At 39.1% G+C, this 14,524-nt stretch overlaps 1 protein-coding gene across 2 annotated transcripts in view; it reads right to left on the bottom strand.

Annotated features, from left to right (window-relative positions):
- Nucleotides 1-14,524, bottom strand: part of crim1 (cysteine rich transmembrane BMP regulator 1 (chordin-like)) — a 132,155-nt gene that overhangs the window by 37,172 nt on the left and 80,459 nt on the right. For both annotated transcript variants that reach the window (XM_057343247.1, XM_057343246.1), the window contains exon 6: nt 1,823-2,005. In XM_057343247.1, coding sequence (XP_057199230.1) covers nt 1,823-2,005 — 183 coding nt within the window. The remainder of the gene's footprint in view (nt 1-1,822; nt 2,006-14,524) is intronic.

Below are 14,524 nucleotides of genomic sequence, written 5' to 3'. Positions count from 1 at the left end.
AACTGTCAGCCTACTGTCAGAGTAGAAAATGAAACCACATCCGCACTAGGCTGTCCTGGATCAGCACCGAATGGAATTGTTAAGCAACGGTCAAGGCCGATGGTGGAAAGGTAGATATAGACAGCATGTTTGATTAATATTCGTTTTTTTACCTCTGGTAAATCACATCTATGACAAAGGTGCTATAGGTTTTAGAAAATTCTATGATATGGATGAATGAATATAAATAAAAATGTATTGAATCACACTGAAAATGGATCCAACACACCTCTGAACACCCCACAAGGGTTAAAGGGAGGGGGCATAAATCTCTCTTACCTCAACAACCAAGTGTTACTCATCAGTACTTTGGTTTAAGTAATTTATCTCTTCTGTAAACCACAGCTGCATATCAATCAACCTACAGATTGTTCATATAGACTTACAATTCTTGTAAGCTTTAGTTGGGCAATTTTATTTAATCCACTGCAGTAACACTCTGGAGAGAAGCTACGGGGAATGGGGGAGTTTCACTTTAATTAACTCCATAACGGCAAAATAATTCGCAAACTAATCTCAACATGACCACAATCTGATAAATATAACATGAGCGAAAAACGTGGCGATGAAATACCAAGGAATAATGTATTGGACAACAAAATCTATCCATGAGAGAGGCATGGCAATCGAAATGACATGCTCCCAGGCAGCCTATTAAAGGCTGTCTGCAAAATAAAACAATGAACAGATCCCTGAACTAATTAGCCTGGGATGCTCATATAATTCACAACACACAAAGTATTTATCTTGCAAATTGAACGTCCAATCCGCAATTTTTCCTTACCACATAACATGAAATGCTCAATATCTTCTGTGATGTTAATAAAACAGTCACATCGTAATTGCTTTAGCATCCAGTTTTGGGCTTGGATGACACTTTTCATTAAAATTCAAAGAAATCAGGATTTGAATCAATTATAGGCAGTGCATAAGCAATAAAACAACCCTAAGGCTTGAGACATATGCTAAAGATTGTTCAATGAATTTTGTATAAAGGTGTGTACAGTTGGCCCAATCCCAATTCTACCCCTTACCCCTACACTTTCCCCTACCCCTCCATTTGGCGCGTTCACGTGACGGGGTAGGAGTGTCTCAATTTTCATTTGGTTGGAGGGGTAGGGGTAAGGGGAAGGGCCAGATAGCCCTTCAAACGAAGATTTTTCGGGACCTCAATTCAAACGAAGGGCTAAGAGAAATTTCCAACATGGCTGCTCACTCGAGCAAGCAGACCCATAAATGTAAGTAATTTTTGCCATTAATAAGGATTTTTATGACAATTTTTCATTTTATGATGTTACATTCGATCTTGTGTTTGTATTTACGGCGATGTTCTTTTAACGATTGCTAGCGGACAGCACTGATTGCACGATATTAGAAAATATATTTTTATGTCATATACCCGGTGAATCGGCGCATGTCCTCTGACGTACAACGTTAGGAACTAGCAACGACATATGATGACATATAACAGTGTAGTAGTGGTGTCCCATTTCTTAGCGGAAAATTTGTAACCCTTCCCCTTGCCATTTTGTTTCAAGGGGCAAGAGGAAGGGGTAGGCGAAGGGGTAAAAAATAGAATTGAGCCAAAGTCAAAGAGTTAGAGAATGTGAATATGTTAAGTTTCTGCTCTGTAATTTGTTTGGCCTAAGAGCATTGAGCATGGCGTTGTTATTATTTCATTCGTAGATTACGCATGGCTGAAGCGCACACATAATGGCTACTTTAATTTAGCCTAAATACAGTATATGAATTTTGCATGCACAAACAGTTGAAACTGTCTAACCTTCACAGACGGCACAGCATTCTCCTTCGGGTACGTAGTAGCGTTCGCAATGCAGGACGCCACACTGCGCCGTGAAGCACACGGATACTCCACCCTGACATCGGCAAAAGCGACAGGAGTCCATCCTGAACATGTCGCCATCGTGGTACTCCACTCCATTAAAAGTGCAGGCCGCCTTTGTCTCTGCAAAACACAGTCATCCATACACAGTGCAATAGAGCTTGTCACATTTATGATTGACAGCACAAACAAAACAAAAAGGGTCTTGACGACAGGACTGAGAAGAATAGATAGTTATGGGGTACGCAGGGACCTAAACATGGTGCATTTGTGTCCGGGAAAGCTTTTAGCTGCCGAGTTCCAGAGTGCCGTAGAATTGACGCTTACTGGTCACCATGGCAACCCCTATGTATGAAATTCCCCAATCAGTTTGTGCGTTAAGATGCCAGTAGTTGTGTAAATGGCAACAGTATGCTTTTTTTTGCTCAAAAAGTAAAACGAATAAAGGTCTTTATAACTTATAACTTTCTGATGACTTTAGTTAATCATTTGAAATGAACTTTTAGTTGAGGTAAAATACTAAAATAAAATAAAATAAACAATTATTTAAAAATTAAAACAATATTCTTACAGAGGAAAGACCAAGACTACTTGTTACAAAAGGAAGGTGTCACAAGGGTTTTTTCTCAGTAACTACAAGGTTTTGAGTAAAAATCCAATTACAGAAGTGGAACAGCTAGAAGTGGTTTTGTGTGCTGGTTTTAAAAGTATCCCTCTTTAATAAGTATTTTATTGTGAATTCTATTCCCCACACTACAACTCATTATCATTTTATGCATATAGCTGTCGGGTAAACAAGCAAACAAAATTGAATTACACAGAAATACTCTACATTCAGATATGGTTGACTATATACAGTACTAAAGACAGATTATAACCAAAAGGATGAATTGTGTTGTTCTGACAAGCTGAAAAGTATAACAGGTTGTTCTATGATTTTGTATGATTCCACTGTGACCGCCAAATACAGTGTGACAACATACCCCGCAGTGAACTATAAACAGTGCAAAAGATACAACTACTGTAATAATACAATAATACTGAAAAAATATGTAAAAAATTCACCAATATCGAAAAAACTGAACTGGAGTTCTGACAACTATCCTGAAAATGTGTGCAAATAATAGGTCAATAACGTCAATACGATATAATTAGCAAACACTAGTCAGTCTCCTTGTAGTTATGTTGAATGATGCCGCAAACATCCTTGAAAGCACGTCTGTTCAGAACACGGCTGACGGACTGCAGTCGTAACGCACAACCTTCAGCCTGTGACAAATACAGCATGAGACCTTGGAAAGATCCGTGCAATTCTTTGAAATGAAAGAGTGACAGTATTTCAAACAATCCAATAAGAGAGGAATTAATAGTAACCTGGAGTCCACAAAACTCACCCAGAGGCACATGGGAATTGATCCCTACATGCTTAACTGCTGTAAGATCGGCCACTGCTGCACAGGGTTTTTGATTTCGGTGAATCATTTTCTCAATTAGTCGAGGCTCAATGAATTACCCGCTAATCTGGTGTGGCAACACTGAAGTTGTCACACTAGACCGTCTTCACAGACGACTGTGTGGATTTGCTCAGTTTTAAAATCAAAGCTGTTTTTGTCTGCCTGGTTCTGTCGTTCTCCTTTGGGTGGCTGATGCTGCTGTAGAAAGTGGCAGCTAATTGGAGAGAACTGCCTTAAACTCAATGCATAAAAGAAGAGAGAAAACTTACTAAAAAGCAATAACAGTACTAACGTTAACCCCCTGCTAATATGAAGCCGAAGACAAATCTAACGTCTGATAACAAGCTGTACAAAACAGCAGCGCTGATATACAGATGGAGCTGTACAGATGTTTTTTAACAGATGGCTATCTGTGAGCTTAATATGTCAAGTGTCTTGTATTAACGGGGGTTGTTAATGATATTTGTGAAGGATGAGCAGAAGGACCCAGAGCTGTTATCAGCGAAACAGTGGATAAAAGGGTTTAATTGGGTATCGCAAACTTAACGGACATTGAATGACTTGTAAGTAAATTATTTTAAAATTTAGCTGACGAGTAATTGGTTTTTAAGGGAATACTCTTATTACAAAGTGTCTGCAGCAACAGTAGACTGTATTTTCCAACACATTCCCAACCAATTCTACCCAACAGCATACCCATTCTCTACCAATATATCATTTATTCCCAACCAAATTCCTTAGCTATTCTCTGCTCTATCCTTTCTGACCCAATTTTATTCACATTTCCTACCCCATCCTGTTAATTCCCACATTGTAAAAAATTCCCACATTGTATTTTATAGAATTTTACTACTTAAAGGTCCAGCATATGAAATTTAGTGGCATCTAGGGGTGAGGTTGCCAATGGCAACCAACGGGTCACTCCACCCCTCTCTTTTGAATCACTAGGGTGGCTGACACAGGGCTAAGATGCCGTCACGTTTTCGCTTCTTTGCCAAAGGAGATAACATATTTATGAAACATGCTCTTTTGAGCAGTTTGTCCGTTTAGGGCTACTGTAGAAACAACACGGCCAATTCCATGCAAAGGGACGCGCGGTGTATGTAGATAGAAATAGCTCATTCTAAGGTAATAAAAACATAACGCTTCATTATGTAAGGTTCTGTATAGGTTATGTAATTTAAGTGTATTTTATTGCATTTCTGTTAATAGATCCTCCAAAAAATCACACATTGGACCTTTAATAATTTTCATGTATTTTTGTAAAAAAAATGTCAAAATACAGAAATAGACTGCAAATTTACATGTCGTAAAAACATGTTATTTTATTTTACATAAATTGTACATTTTATTCTGGTGCACAAGCTGCTGAAATATTACTGTTTTTTACACTACAACCTAATTCATCTCCCATTTCCAACCCAACATTTCCCAATCCCAACTCAACTGCATTTCTATTCTTTACCCTTAACCTACCCATTCCCTAACCTATTCTATATATTCTCTACCTAATTAACTTATTTATAAACATTAACGTAAGAAAGTAAACAATCAAAATGTTCACAGCTTTACAGACTTATAATCTATGCGAGCATTAAAGGTAAACAGGTTTGGCTCATACTTGAGACTCCGTGCTTGAATTGCCTCTCTGGACCTAATTAGGGAAATAAGGCCGAGGTTGAGGTGGGAGAATGAGTGAAGTAAGCAGCTATTAACATGCACCTTGTACGTTGTGATTGCGGTGGTATATAACCCTGCTCCTCCCATACGATCCTTTGAAACTATACTTTGGAGATGCCACGTTAAAGTGCAGTCTGGATCATAGCAGCTTTTTATTCCCAATTGCCATAAACACACATCTAAATCACATGTTAATGATTAATGGCAGTGTTTTCAAAGAGTCCTGTCCTCGAGCCCACAGGACCGCATGCACTGTGATGCATAGAGCCTGGTGACGTGATGTGGCAGAGGCGAATATTTAGTGGAGATGTGTGTGATACAGTAGTTACGTCAGCATCTTGACCTTCCCAGATGTTTATTGCACTGCGCCCACCCCATGGGCCTCATTTTTAAAAAATGTCACAAGTGTCCACATCATGTTGATTCAGCATTGAGAGCCTTTCAGAGGTGAATCGGGCACAGACACCATGTGGGTGTAGCGGCAATGCATTTTCTCCATTCTGTCTCATTGACTCTCAGAGTTTATGTAAACCTGCTGCTTTAAAAACCCTTCTGTTGAATCTCATAGGTTTTTAAGATAACGCCTGACCCAGGCTGCCTGGATGCAGCAAGAGATTTGTAGGAGAGCAGATAGCGTGCTCGCCCCCACATGTTTTCCTGGTTGTTATGACCTCACCAGAAAAAACAGCAAAGATACGGTAAAAAGAAGAGTCTGTTTTTGAAGGGCAAGCCATACGTGCTGGTGTGTAAACAGCTGGCTCAGGCACATGGAAAGCTGGTGTCTGCTCTAAGTTTTATCCCTCTCTCACCACAGCAGGACAAGCAGGATAATATAGGACAAATAAGCAAAGTTTGTGAGACTTGAGCTGGTGGCTCCTTTCTCAAGCCACTGGCTGCCTGGATTCGGCGACTTTACTCATCACAACGGATTATCCAACTGTAGCGAATTCCTTCATAGTTTTATGGGAAAGTCTTTGACTTGCACTTATTCCGAAATCCTCCGGCATTAGGGATTGGGCTTCATGTGGGGAGAACGAACTTGAATGCGCTCTGTTTAATATTCGGAATGTCCTTTCAGAGCCGTAATCCTCTAATGACTCTGTCAAGGAAGGAAGTCCTGAATCTAAGTCTGGGTTAACTTTTTGTTAAGGGTTGTTCTAAGATTTTGCGTCGATCAGTTTTGCTCTTTCTCAAGGCAAAAGTTGTAAACTGTTAGCTCAACCTGTATGCACCAGTTACTAGTACAAGAAATGCAGCATTTCAATGTGAGTCAATGCAGGAAAGGTTTTCACTCAAAACTGAGCATAAATTCGGATTATTCTATAAAAGCAAATGCATGGCCAATATTTCTATATTGATAGACCAAAGGCTTGTGATTTTTGAGTGTGGCTAAAACATCTACGTACGAACATTCGTACACAGATTTTACGCATAAACAAAAGCATCCACATGATTTGAGACTCGGTGAGTTCATAACCACTTGGAGACAACCTGCATTTGTTCCTCCAAAATCTGCAGAAACACAGTTGAGTCTCGATGATACTGAGAATGACATAACCAAGGGGCTCAGACCGAGTGTCGTAAATGACAACCCACTGAGCTCAAAGGCAGGAGTCCAATGGCAATCTAACAATTTTGGCAACTGACTTTGGCAGGGTTAATTAAATTCAGCACAAAATCCTTGAGAAACACCTTTGAAATAGACTTCACACAGTCACTACAGAAAGTCAGAGTGTTTGACACCGGTGTCGGCCATCAAGTGCCAAAGGTGTGTCAGTATTTTTCTCTTCTCTGTTAAGGGTTTGGTGAAAGGAACTATGAAAAGCAACTAAACCTGCCCAGCCTTGATTCTAGTGTTTTGCTGTAGACAAGCTCTTTAATCTGTCTAGATTCTAGGGGAAGATTCTAGTTTTAGCGCAGTATGAGTCTATTACATGTCTGACTTACATCTGGTGTATTTAATGACCCACTGAAGTGTGCATCTTTGTTTGATGCGTTGACATAATTTCCACTGGAACAAGTTGGGCGGGACATATTGACTGGCTGGTGTTTAGTTTATCTTACAGCCTGGTATCTGATGAGGAGCTGAAGTGCAGAATGATATTGATCCATATTGGTAGAAAGTTTAGAATGCTAATGTCTTCTTGTGAATTTTGTTCATGTTTTGGAGCCCACAAGTTTATATCCTTAAAGGGCCGTTCCCATTATAATGATAACTATTACGAATGGTTTCGTTTTCATTCCCATACGTCTTTTCTCCAAAATATGACAGCAAAGGTTGGATGCTCTCTCTGAAGGCTGAAGGTGCGCTTGTGTAGGGAGGTAAAGCATATATTTTACCAGCTTTCTCAGACTTATATAAGCATTACATATATAATATACAGGCATAAACGCACCGCTTTCCCACCGTCTTTAATTCAGACATAAATCCCGCGTCGCTATCATCAATAGGCAAACATTAGAGATCCGCCATAGACTATTTAACAGTATGTTTTATCGTTCACTAGCTGGAAAATATAGTTCTGAAAGTGATCCCAACAATATTGTTCTCAGTATCTTTATCATTATAGTTGTGATGTGAACCCAGCTATTCTCCTAAAAGAAGAACCTTTATTTTTATAGTTGTTGTTATCGTTATAATATGAACGGCCCTTAAAGTTCTGAAAATTCTGTCATCATTTACTCACCTTCGAGTTGTTTCAAATCTGTATACATTTCTTTGTTGGAAGAATGCTTATAACCAAACAGATCTTGCCCCATTTGACTCCCATAGTAGGAAAAATTACTTTGTAACACAAAAGAAGACATTTTGAAGAATGTAGAACAGCAAACCGTTCTGGGGCACTTTTGACTACCATGGTAGTCAATGGGTGGCAAAATCTGTCTGGTTATAAGCATTCTTCCAAATATCTTTCTCTGTGTTCATCACAACAAAGGCATTTACACAGATTTGGAACAACTCGAAGGTGAGTAAATGATGACAGAATTTTCGTTTTTGGGTGAAGTATCCCTTTAAGGCATTTTGCAAACGTTTCTATCCAACGTGACTTATAAAAGTAAGGAAGCCAAAGGAGGGATTCATCTTCAGGAGGAAATAATATGAGGAGAGCTACACATATGCATACTAAAAGCCAAGAAACTTCGGATTTGGTTTCGTGGGGACTTTAAATCATTACACATAATCGTTGGCTTGAAAACTATGCAGATTTCCACTGAATTGGAACATTCAGTATTCACATAAATCTACAAAGCTGCTTATTTTTCCCAGGGACTGATAAAAATGTGTACTTCAATTGCACCGCAATCTCTCTGGATAAAAACATCTACTAAATGCATAAATGTAAATGCATAAATAGTCTTATTAATGCTTTTAACTACAAATAAAAGTGCAGTACTAATAGCCCCATTTAACACCTTTTACCATGTTTAACTTTATGATGTGAATGTTCCTCTTAAATCAGCACAAAAGATCCTCTAAGGACACCTGCAGATTGTGTCTGGGCCATAAGCTAATGATTGTAATAACATACGGCATTGCTTACAAGCATTATCTAACACAAAATCACACAGGAGATTTTCTTTCTTCCTGAGGCACCACACCTCGGGATAAATTAATGGAAGAGGTTGGTAACCATGGAAACACTACCCAGAGACGCCAAAGCCTAGTTTTCTCTGCCTCCCGACTGATGCAACTGGTCCACTCCCCTCTGAGGCCTCAAGGCCAACATCTGTTAACTGGCCCCACCTGAATTGTTCGAGTGCATGACTACACTAGTAGTGTCTTGGCGAGATGAGGTAAGTGGCAGAAGTCAACTATGTAATCTATATACCCGCCCAGCCTTCACAGATATATATGGTCGAACAGCGATGACAAAAATTGAGACTGAAAACAGACAAAATCAGAGAACATACATGCTGAGACTATGCTCCTTTACACAGAGGATATCTACAGTAAAGCACAAGGCAAAAAGTGTCAATTTATTTTTAACTTTATGGGCCCTATCGTATCATTGTTGGTGCATTGCTATTTTGAGGAACTGAAAATAGACTGCGCCATAGACCAACTCAAACCTGGTCTAACGTCTAAAGTCAACGGCGCAATATATATTTTTTGTTATTTAAAGAGCGCGTTAGTAGAAAATGCGCCTCTGGGTGGGTCCACAACACGCTTTCACTTTCAATTTATTACACAGAGGGAAGGGCAGGAGCACACAAACATGCCAAATATAAAAAAATAAATGTTTTACAATGTAAAAGATTATTATTGTGTACATAAAGATAACAATCCAGGAACATTTGTACATGACGCGTTTGGAAGTGAGACCTTTCTTATGGTGTTAACTACCATACCATACCATAACTACCACTACCAAATAACCCTATTAAGTCTGTGGTTTGACCATTATCTATGGACTTGTAATAAATGGGTGTTAAAAGGAGTTTTGGGCTGGAAATTCTTTAATATATTTAGTTCACTTGTAATGCCTATTTACGAAATACATTACAGTTTAATTTAGTTAACACTCAGTTACACCGCAGTATTTTTCATGAGTGCACTCTGACATAGTAAACAGGGAAAATAATAAAACGTTTCCTTACACAAAACGCGGCATTCAATGTGGACATCATCAATGTATTAGTATGATTATAATGGTTCCATGCATTACCACATTGCGTCGTTCATGTGACGCGTCCAGTATACAGAAAGTGCACAGTTTCCTCCATTACTTTACTGCTGCTGTGAATACGTACAGTAAATCGCCTGGAAAGAAAATTTTGTTTTATATTCACAAAATACCTGAAATCTAGTAGGTCTGTCTTCATAATCTCTCGCAGTACTGGGGGTCGAGAATCGTCCAATCGCTGCACAAGTTAAGGTTGCGTATGATGACGCAAGCACGTTAGGGCTAGCCCTTCGGAAGCCATAGAGAATGCATTGCAGGGCCTGAAGTTTGAACAGCTCTTTGTATGGAAGTCAATGGGAGGACTTGGGGCGAATCTCGGCGATAGTGAAATCTCCCTAAAAAGGGGCGGTACTCTACGGAATGCGAGTTAACGCTGATTGGGCTGTACTTTTACAGGCAGAATGGTGAGAGCAAGCATATTACTGTGGTTGAATGTAACAGAAAAATCGTTTCGCACTTTCGCCCTAATGGACGACCCCTGAGGGTGAGTAATTCATGACAGAATTTTTATTTTTCAGCGGAGTAACCCTTTAAGTCGAGTGCCACACAGTGAGCCCAACCTGATGTCACGGGAATGCTTAAGTACTGTATCTTGCGAGGTGGCTAATTCGTATTCATTTGTACGTTGAAATTTGTGCGATTATTAGAAAAAAGTAATCCTGAAGTCCCTCCCCTAACCCCACCTCTAAACCTTACGTCACTGGTGCGAAAGAAAATTAAGATTGTACGAATTCATGCGAATTAGCCACCTTGTACTTACGAATTCCAGTGAGATTGTGTTGGTGAGTCTTGCCATGTCTTTAAAGGGGCCATATTCCATATTTTGTTGTAGATTTTTATATTTTATCCAGAAGGCTACTTTTACTGTTAGTCAAGAAGTTGACTAACATTAGAAGGTGTTTTTTGTTCGAAATACCACTGTTTTTAACCTTTTTTCTGGAACCTTTTTGCTACTTTTCAAAGGTCACATGCATAGACAAATTTAATACATTTTTCCAACACTTTCTTGACTTAAAAAATATTTTGTAAAAATAAAACGGCAATCTATCAAATCTATCATAATCTAAACATAGATTGGAAAAAATCAAGCCCTGAACGCCAAAAGTGCCCGTAGTTCAAGAAACACCCAGGCATCCTATCTACAGTACCATCTACAGTCTGGTACGACACAAGGATATCGTTTCACTCAAGAAATGAAAGAAAACACTCTCAAGCAGGACGAAGAAATAGAATTTGAAGGCTGAGAAAATTACGATTCTCATCCTCTCAAATGCTTGAGGTGATTTTTTTCTTCCAGTGGTGGAGAAAGCCCCTCTGGAAGGACTCAATCTAACAGCTAAATCTTTCTCTTCCTGTCCTACAGCGCTACAGGCGACTCATGCTGCAGGCGAGCTTGTTTTGGCTGCAGCTGCTGTGAGACAGACTAAATAATGTGATAACGCGCCACTCCACAGTTGCTCCTTGCATTGCCAAAACCCGGCGCTGCTCTGGACATGCAAATCACTACCACGGCAAAACACCTGCAAATCAAGTTGTCGAGAAACAAAAAAAGAAAAAGAAAAACAATCTTTGTCTGCATGTTTCTCCATTCTTTATCTTAGAAAGATATCGGCCACTGTGGCGGAGCAGACATAAATAACAGCCGAGTATAAAAGAGTGGGCATAGTGCCTACGGGGCCCTGTCAATCATCCCAAAACCTTGCGGTGTAAACGTTATATGGATCGCCCCTTGGTGACTCCTATTCTAGCCATACCTTAATATCATTTTCCTCTTCCGACACCGCTTTCTTCTTAAAGAGAAACACAGACAGGCGAAAAGGACATGCTTCTCGCTGGGCCACAGTGTTATGCTTATACACTTAACTCAACGTTATGTCACTTAATTGGCTGAGGCAAGTGAAAATGTAGTTTTAAAGCATATAATCTCTCGGAAAACGATCAGCTGTTTAAGCACTTTAGAGTGACGTATCCTAGTCTATCCGTGTCTTTGAGAGAAACCATTGTTCCTCGATTTCCAAACGTCATAAAAGAAACAAACAACGAGCTACTATTTACAGAGCTAATCCTAATGCTAACTGCTTAAGCATCAAGCACAATCATTCTTCTCCAAGCTTCACTAAACACCTTCTCCTCGAACACGAAACTCTTATAACCTCTATTACACTGGCTTCAATCCCTAAGTTGAACAGCTTGCACAAACCGCCAATCATGTCCTTCTCCATGACAACCCCTCTCTGGGTAAACATTAGTTTAATGATGGGTTTTAGCAGTGGGGCTGTATGAATGGGGACTGGCAGGTGCAGCAGTTCATGTGTGAAGACGCACAAAGCCAATCAGGGAACTAAAAGTACCGCAAATGACAAAGCAAATCTACTGTGCGCTCCCATTAAACTGCAGTCAAATAACTTGTTGATGAACACATTCTGATTTTACGAAACAAACTGGACTTTTGCTGTCAACAATTAATGCAACACGTGAAACAAAGTTGCTATTTTAATGAGTAAACAAACTCGATGACAAACAGCTTTATTTTAATTGAAAGTGTAAAATAGCACAACACATACCAATCAAACAATCCTTAAAGGAATACCTCACTCACCGTTTCCCTGATAAAAAACAATAGAAATCCAAAAGAAACCATCACAGAAATTCTAATGGTTCCGTTAAAATACCACAATGAACAATTAGTTTTTTCCATTAAAACCATTGCAAAATTCCTTATTGTAGTGTGTTTGGGGCATTATTCCAACAAGATTAATCTGCCAGAAAACACTCCAAAAATATCCATCACATACCACCAGACACCGTCATTTCCATTAAATCCACTACAATTCCCATCATAACCATTAAATCCATTTAATTTCTATTGCATCTTGGGCATAGTTCTATTTTTTTTTTTTTCATTTTTGTGTAATTTCATGTAGCTCTTGATATTAAAGCTGCAATACGTAATTTTTTAAAAATATATACATTAATCTGTTATTGAACTAGTACTAGAATGTAATTTAAGCTACCTAGTTAAATTTTGCATGTAAAGTCTGTATGACGTCATTTCTCTTTTACCCACGTAAAGATAAATTAGCCTGATCTCACAGTAATTCGTAACTATTTTATGAGGTAGTAATTCTTACAAGGCAAATCACACAAAAATGTACGATTGGTAGCAAAAACCAAAACTACCTGTAAAACTCCACCCCTAAACCTAACCATCACTGGCACGAAAGCAAATCTTACTACAACATACAAATGAGATCGTACAAATTCATACGAATTAACCATCTCAAAAAATAGTTACGAATTGTTGTGAGATCAGGCTAATTTATCTTTGCGTGGGTAAAAGAGAAATGACGTCATACAGACTTTACATTATATTACATTATAGTACTAGTCCTAGTTCTAGTTGCATAAATATGCAATTTTATCATTAGATGGCGATAGAGCGGCAAAAGTTACAGATTTTAGTGACACTTTTTTGCTATCCTTTCTATGCTGTTCCAAACATGCATGACATAATTTTCATTTTTTGAATAAAATATACCTTTAACAATGCACTTTATTGGTATACTACGAAATACAAAAAATATCCCAACTACTCTATGTGGTTAGTTACAGAGAAAAGTAAAAGAGAAGAAAAAGGGCTTTTGAACTTTTGGAGAGGAGGTGCGATTAGCTCAGGGTGGGAATGTTCTAGATTAGATGCAAACATAAACTCAATTCACTAATCAGTCCTTCTTATCTGCTCCCCAAAAGAGTGACATCACCGTCTGAGAGAGGAGTCTGGTACACAAACACTGTCTGAGAATGCTTACTCCCTTGCCATCCCAAACACCTTGTGAAAGTGTGTGTGTGTGTGTGTGTGTGCCTTCGGATTAAAAAAGAAGATGTCTATCTGACATCTGTTGTGCTAGAATGACAAATGACAATGATGAGGTAGTCGAATATTCAGGGGAATCTTCAAAATAGATATTGTTAAAAATCTTGTTCCTGTGCTCGCACTTCTTTTGCAAAGAAGAATCTTTCTGCTACTCAGATTTTCCCCCTGAGAACAAAACAACACTAATCTGTCTCCTCCACAGTTACACAAGATATCTTAACAATGTTCCCAGATTCTCAAGTTAGAGATGTGCCATCAATAGGTACATCAATTAGTACATCAAGTTTTTGTTATTTTGATGTGTGTTTATTCATCTAGACAAGCTGAGACCAGATGATAACTAGCTTGGGCAGCCAGAAGTCCAACCAGTGTGTACAGGAGCGGAAAAAAATCAAGAGGAAAACTTGTAATTTTGTAGTATTGACTAAATCAGATCCATTATTACAGAGAACAGATTGAAACTTTCTGTTCCAACATGTGTTGCAACGTGACCACTTGTGATTTCAACTCGCTCATCTTTTGCATGAATTTATTTATGCTTCAGAAAGTGTTGAGAAGGTCAAACTGATGACGTGTGCGTAACAACCGCTGCATACTATTCATTCTCCGTGCGTCCACGAGGTGAAGTTCATTCCCTTTTTGTTAGCTTCTTCACGTTCTTCCCCACCCCCTGGAATATTAGATCAGGCTCTGCACTGTACACAGCCAGCAATGGCCAGATGTTCAATTAGCCTGTATTGCTGTTTGGGGCTTTGATGCTCTGCGCTGCTCTCCGGCCTCCACGCTTTGTTCTCAAATCAGCCTAAGGCTAATTTCTCCGCCTGCCGCGAAGATAACACACAACCTGGCTCCTCGCACCGCGCCGCTATTCGTGCCTCCTTGTTTATATACATATGTGCTTGAAATGAGAGCGACTGTCGCCAAATGACAAACAAGGAAAAAAACGAGT

Source organism: Triplophysa rosa, linkage group LG10 (genome assembly GCF_024868665.1).
Source record: "Triplophysa rosa linkage group LG10, Trosa_1v2, whole genome shotgun sequence".
Taxonomy (NCBI): Eukaryota; Metazoa; Chordata; class Actinopteri; order Cypriniformes; family Nemacheilidae; genus Triplophysa; species Triplophysa rosa.
This window is presented reverse-complemented; position numbering and strand designations above follow the sequence as displayed.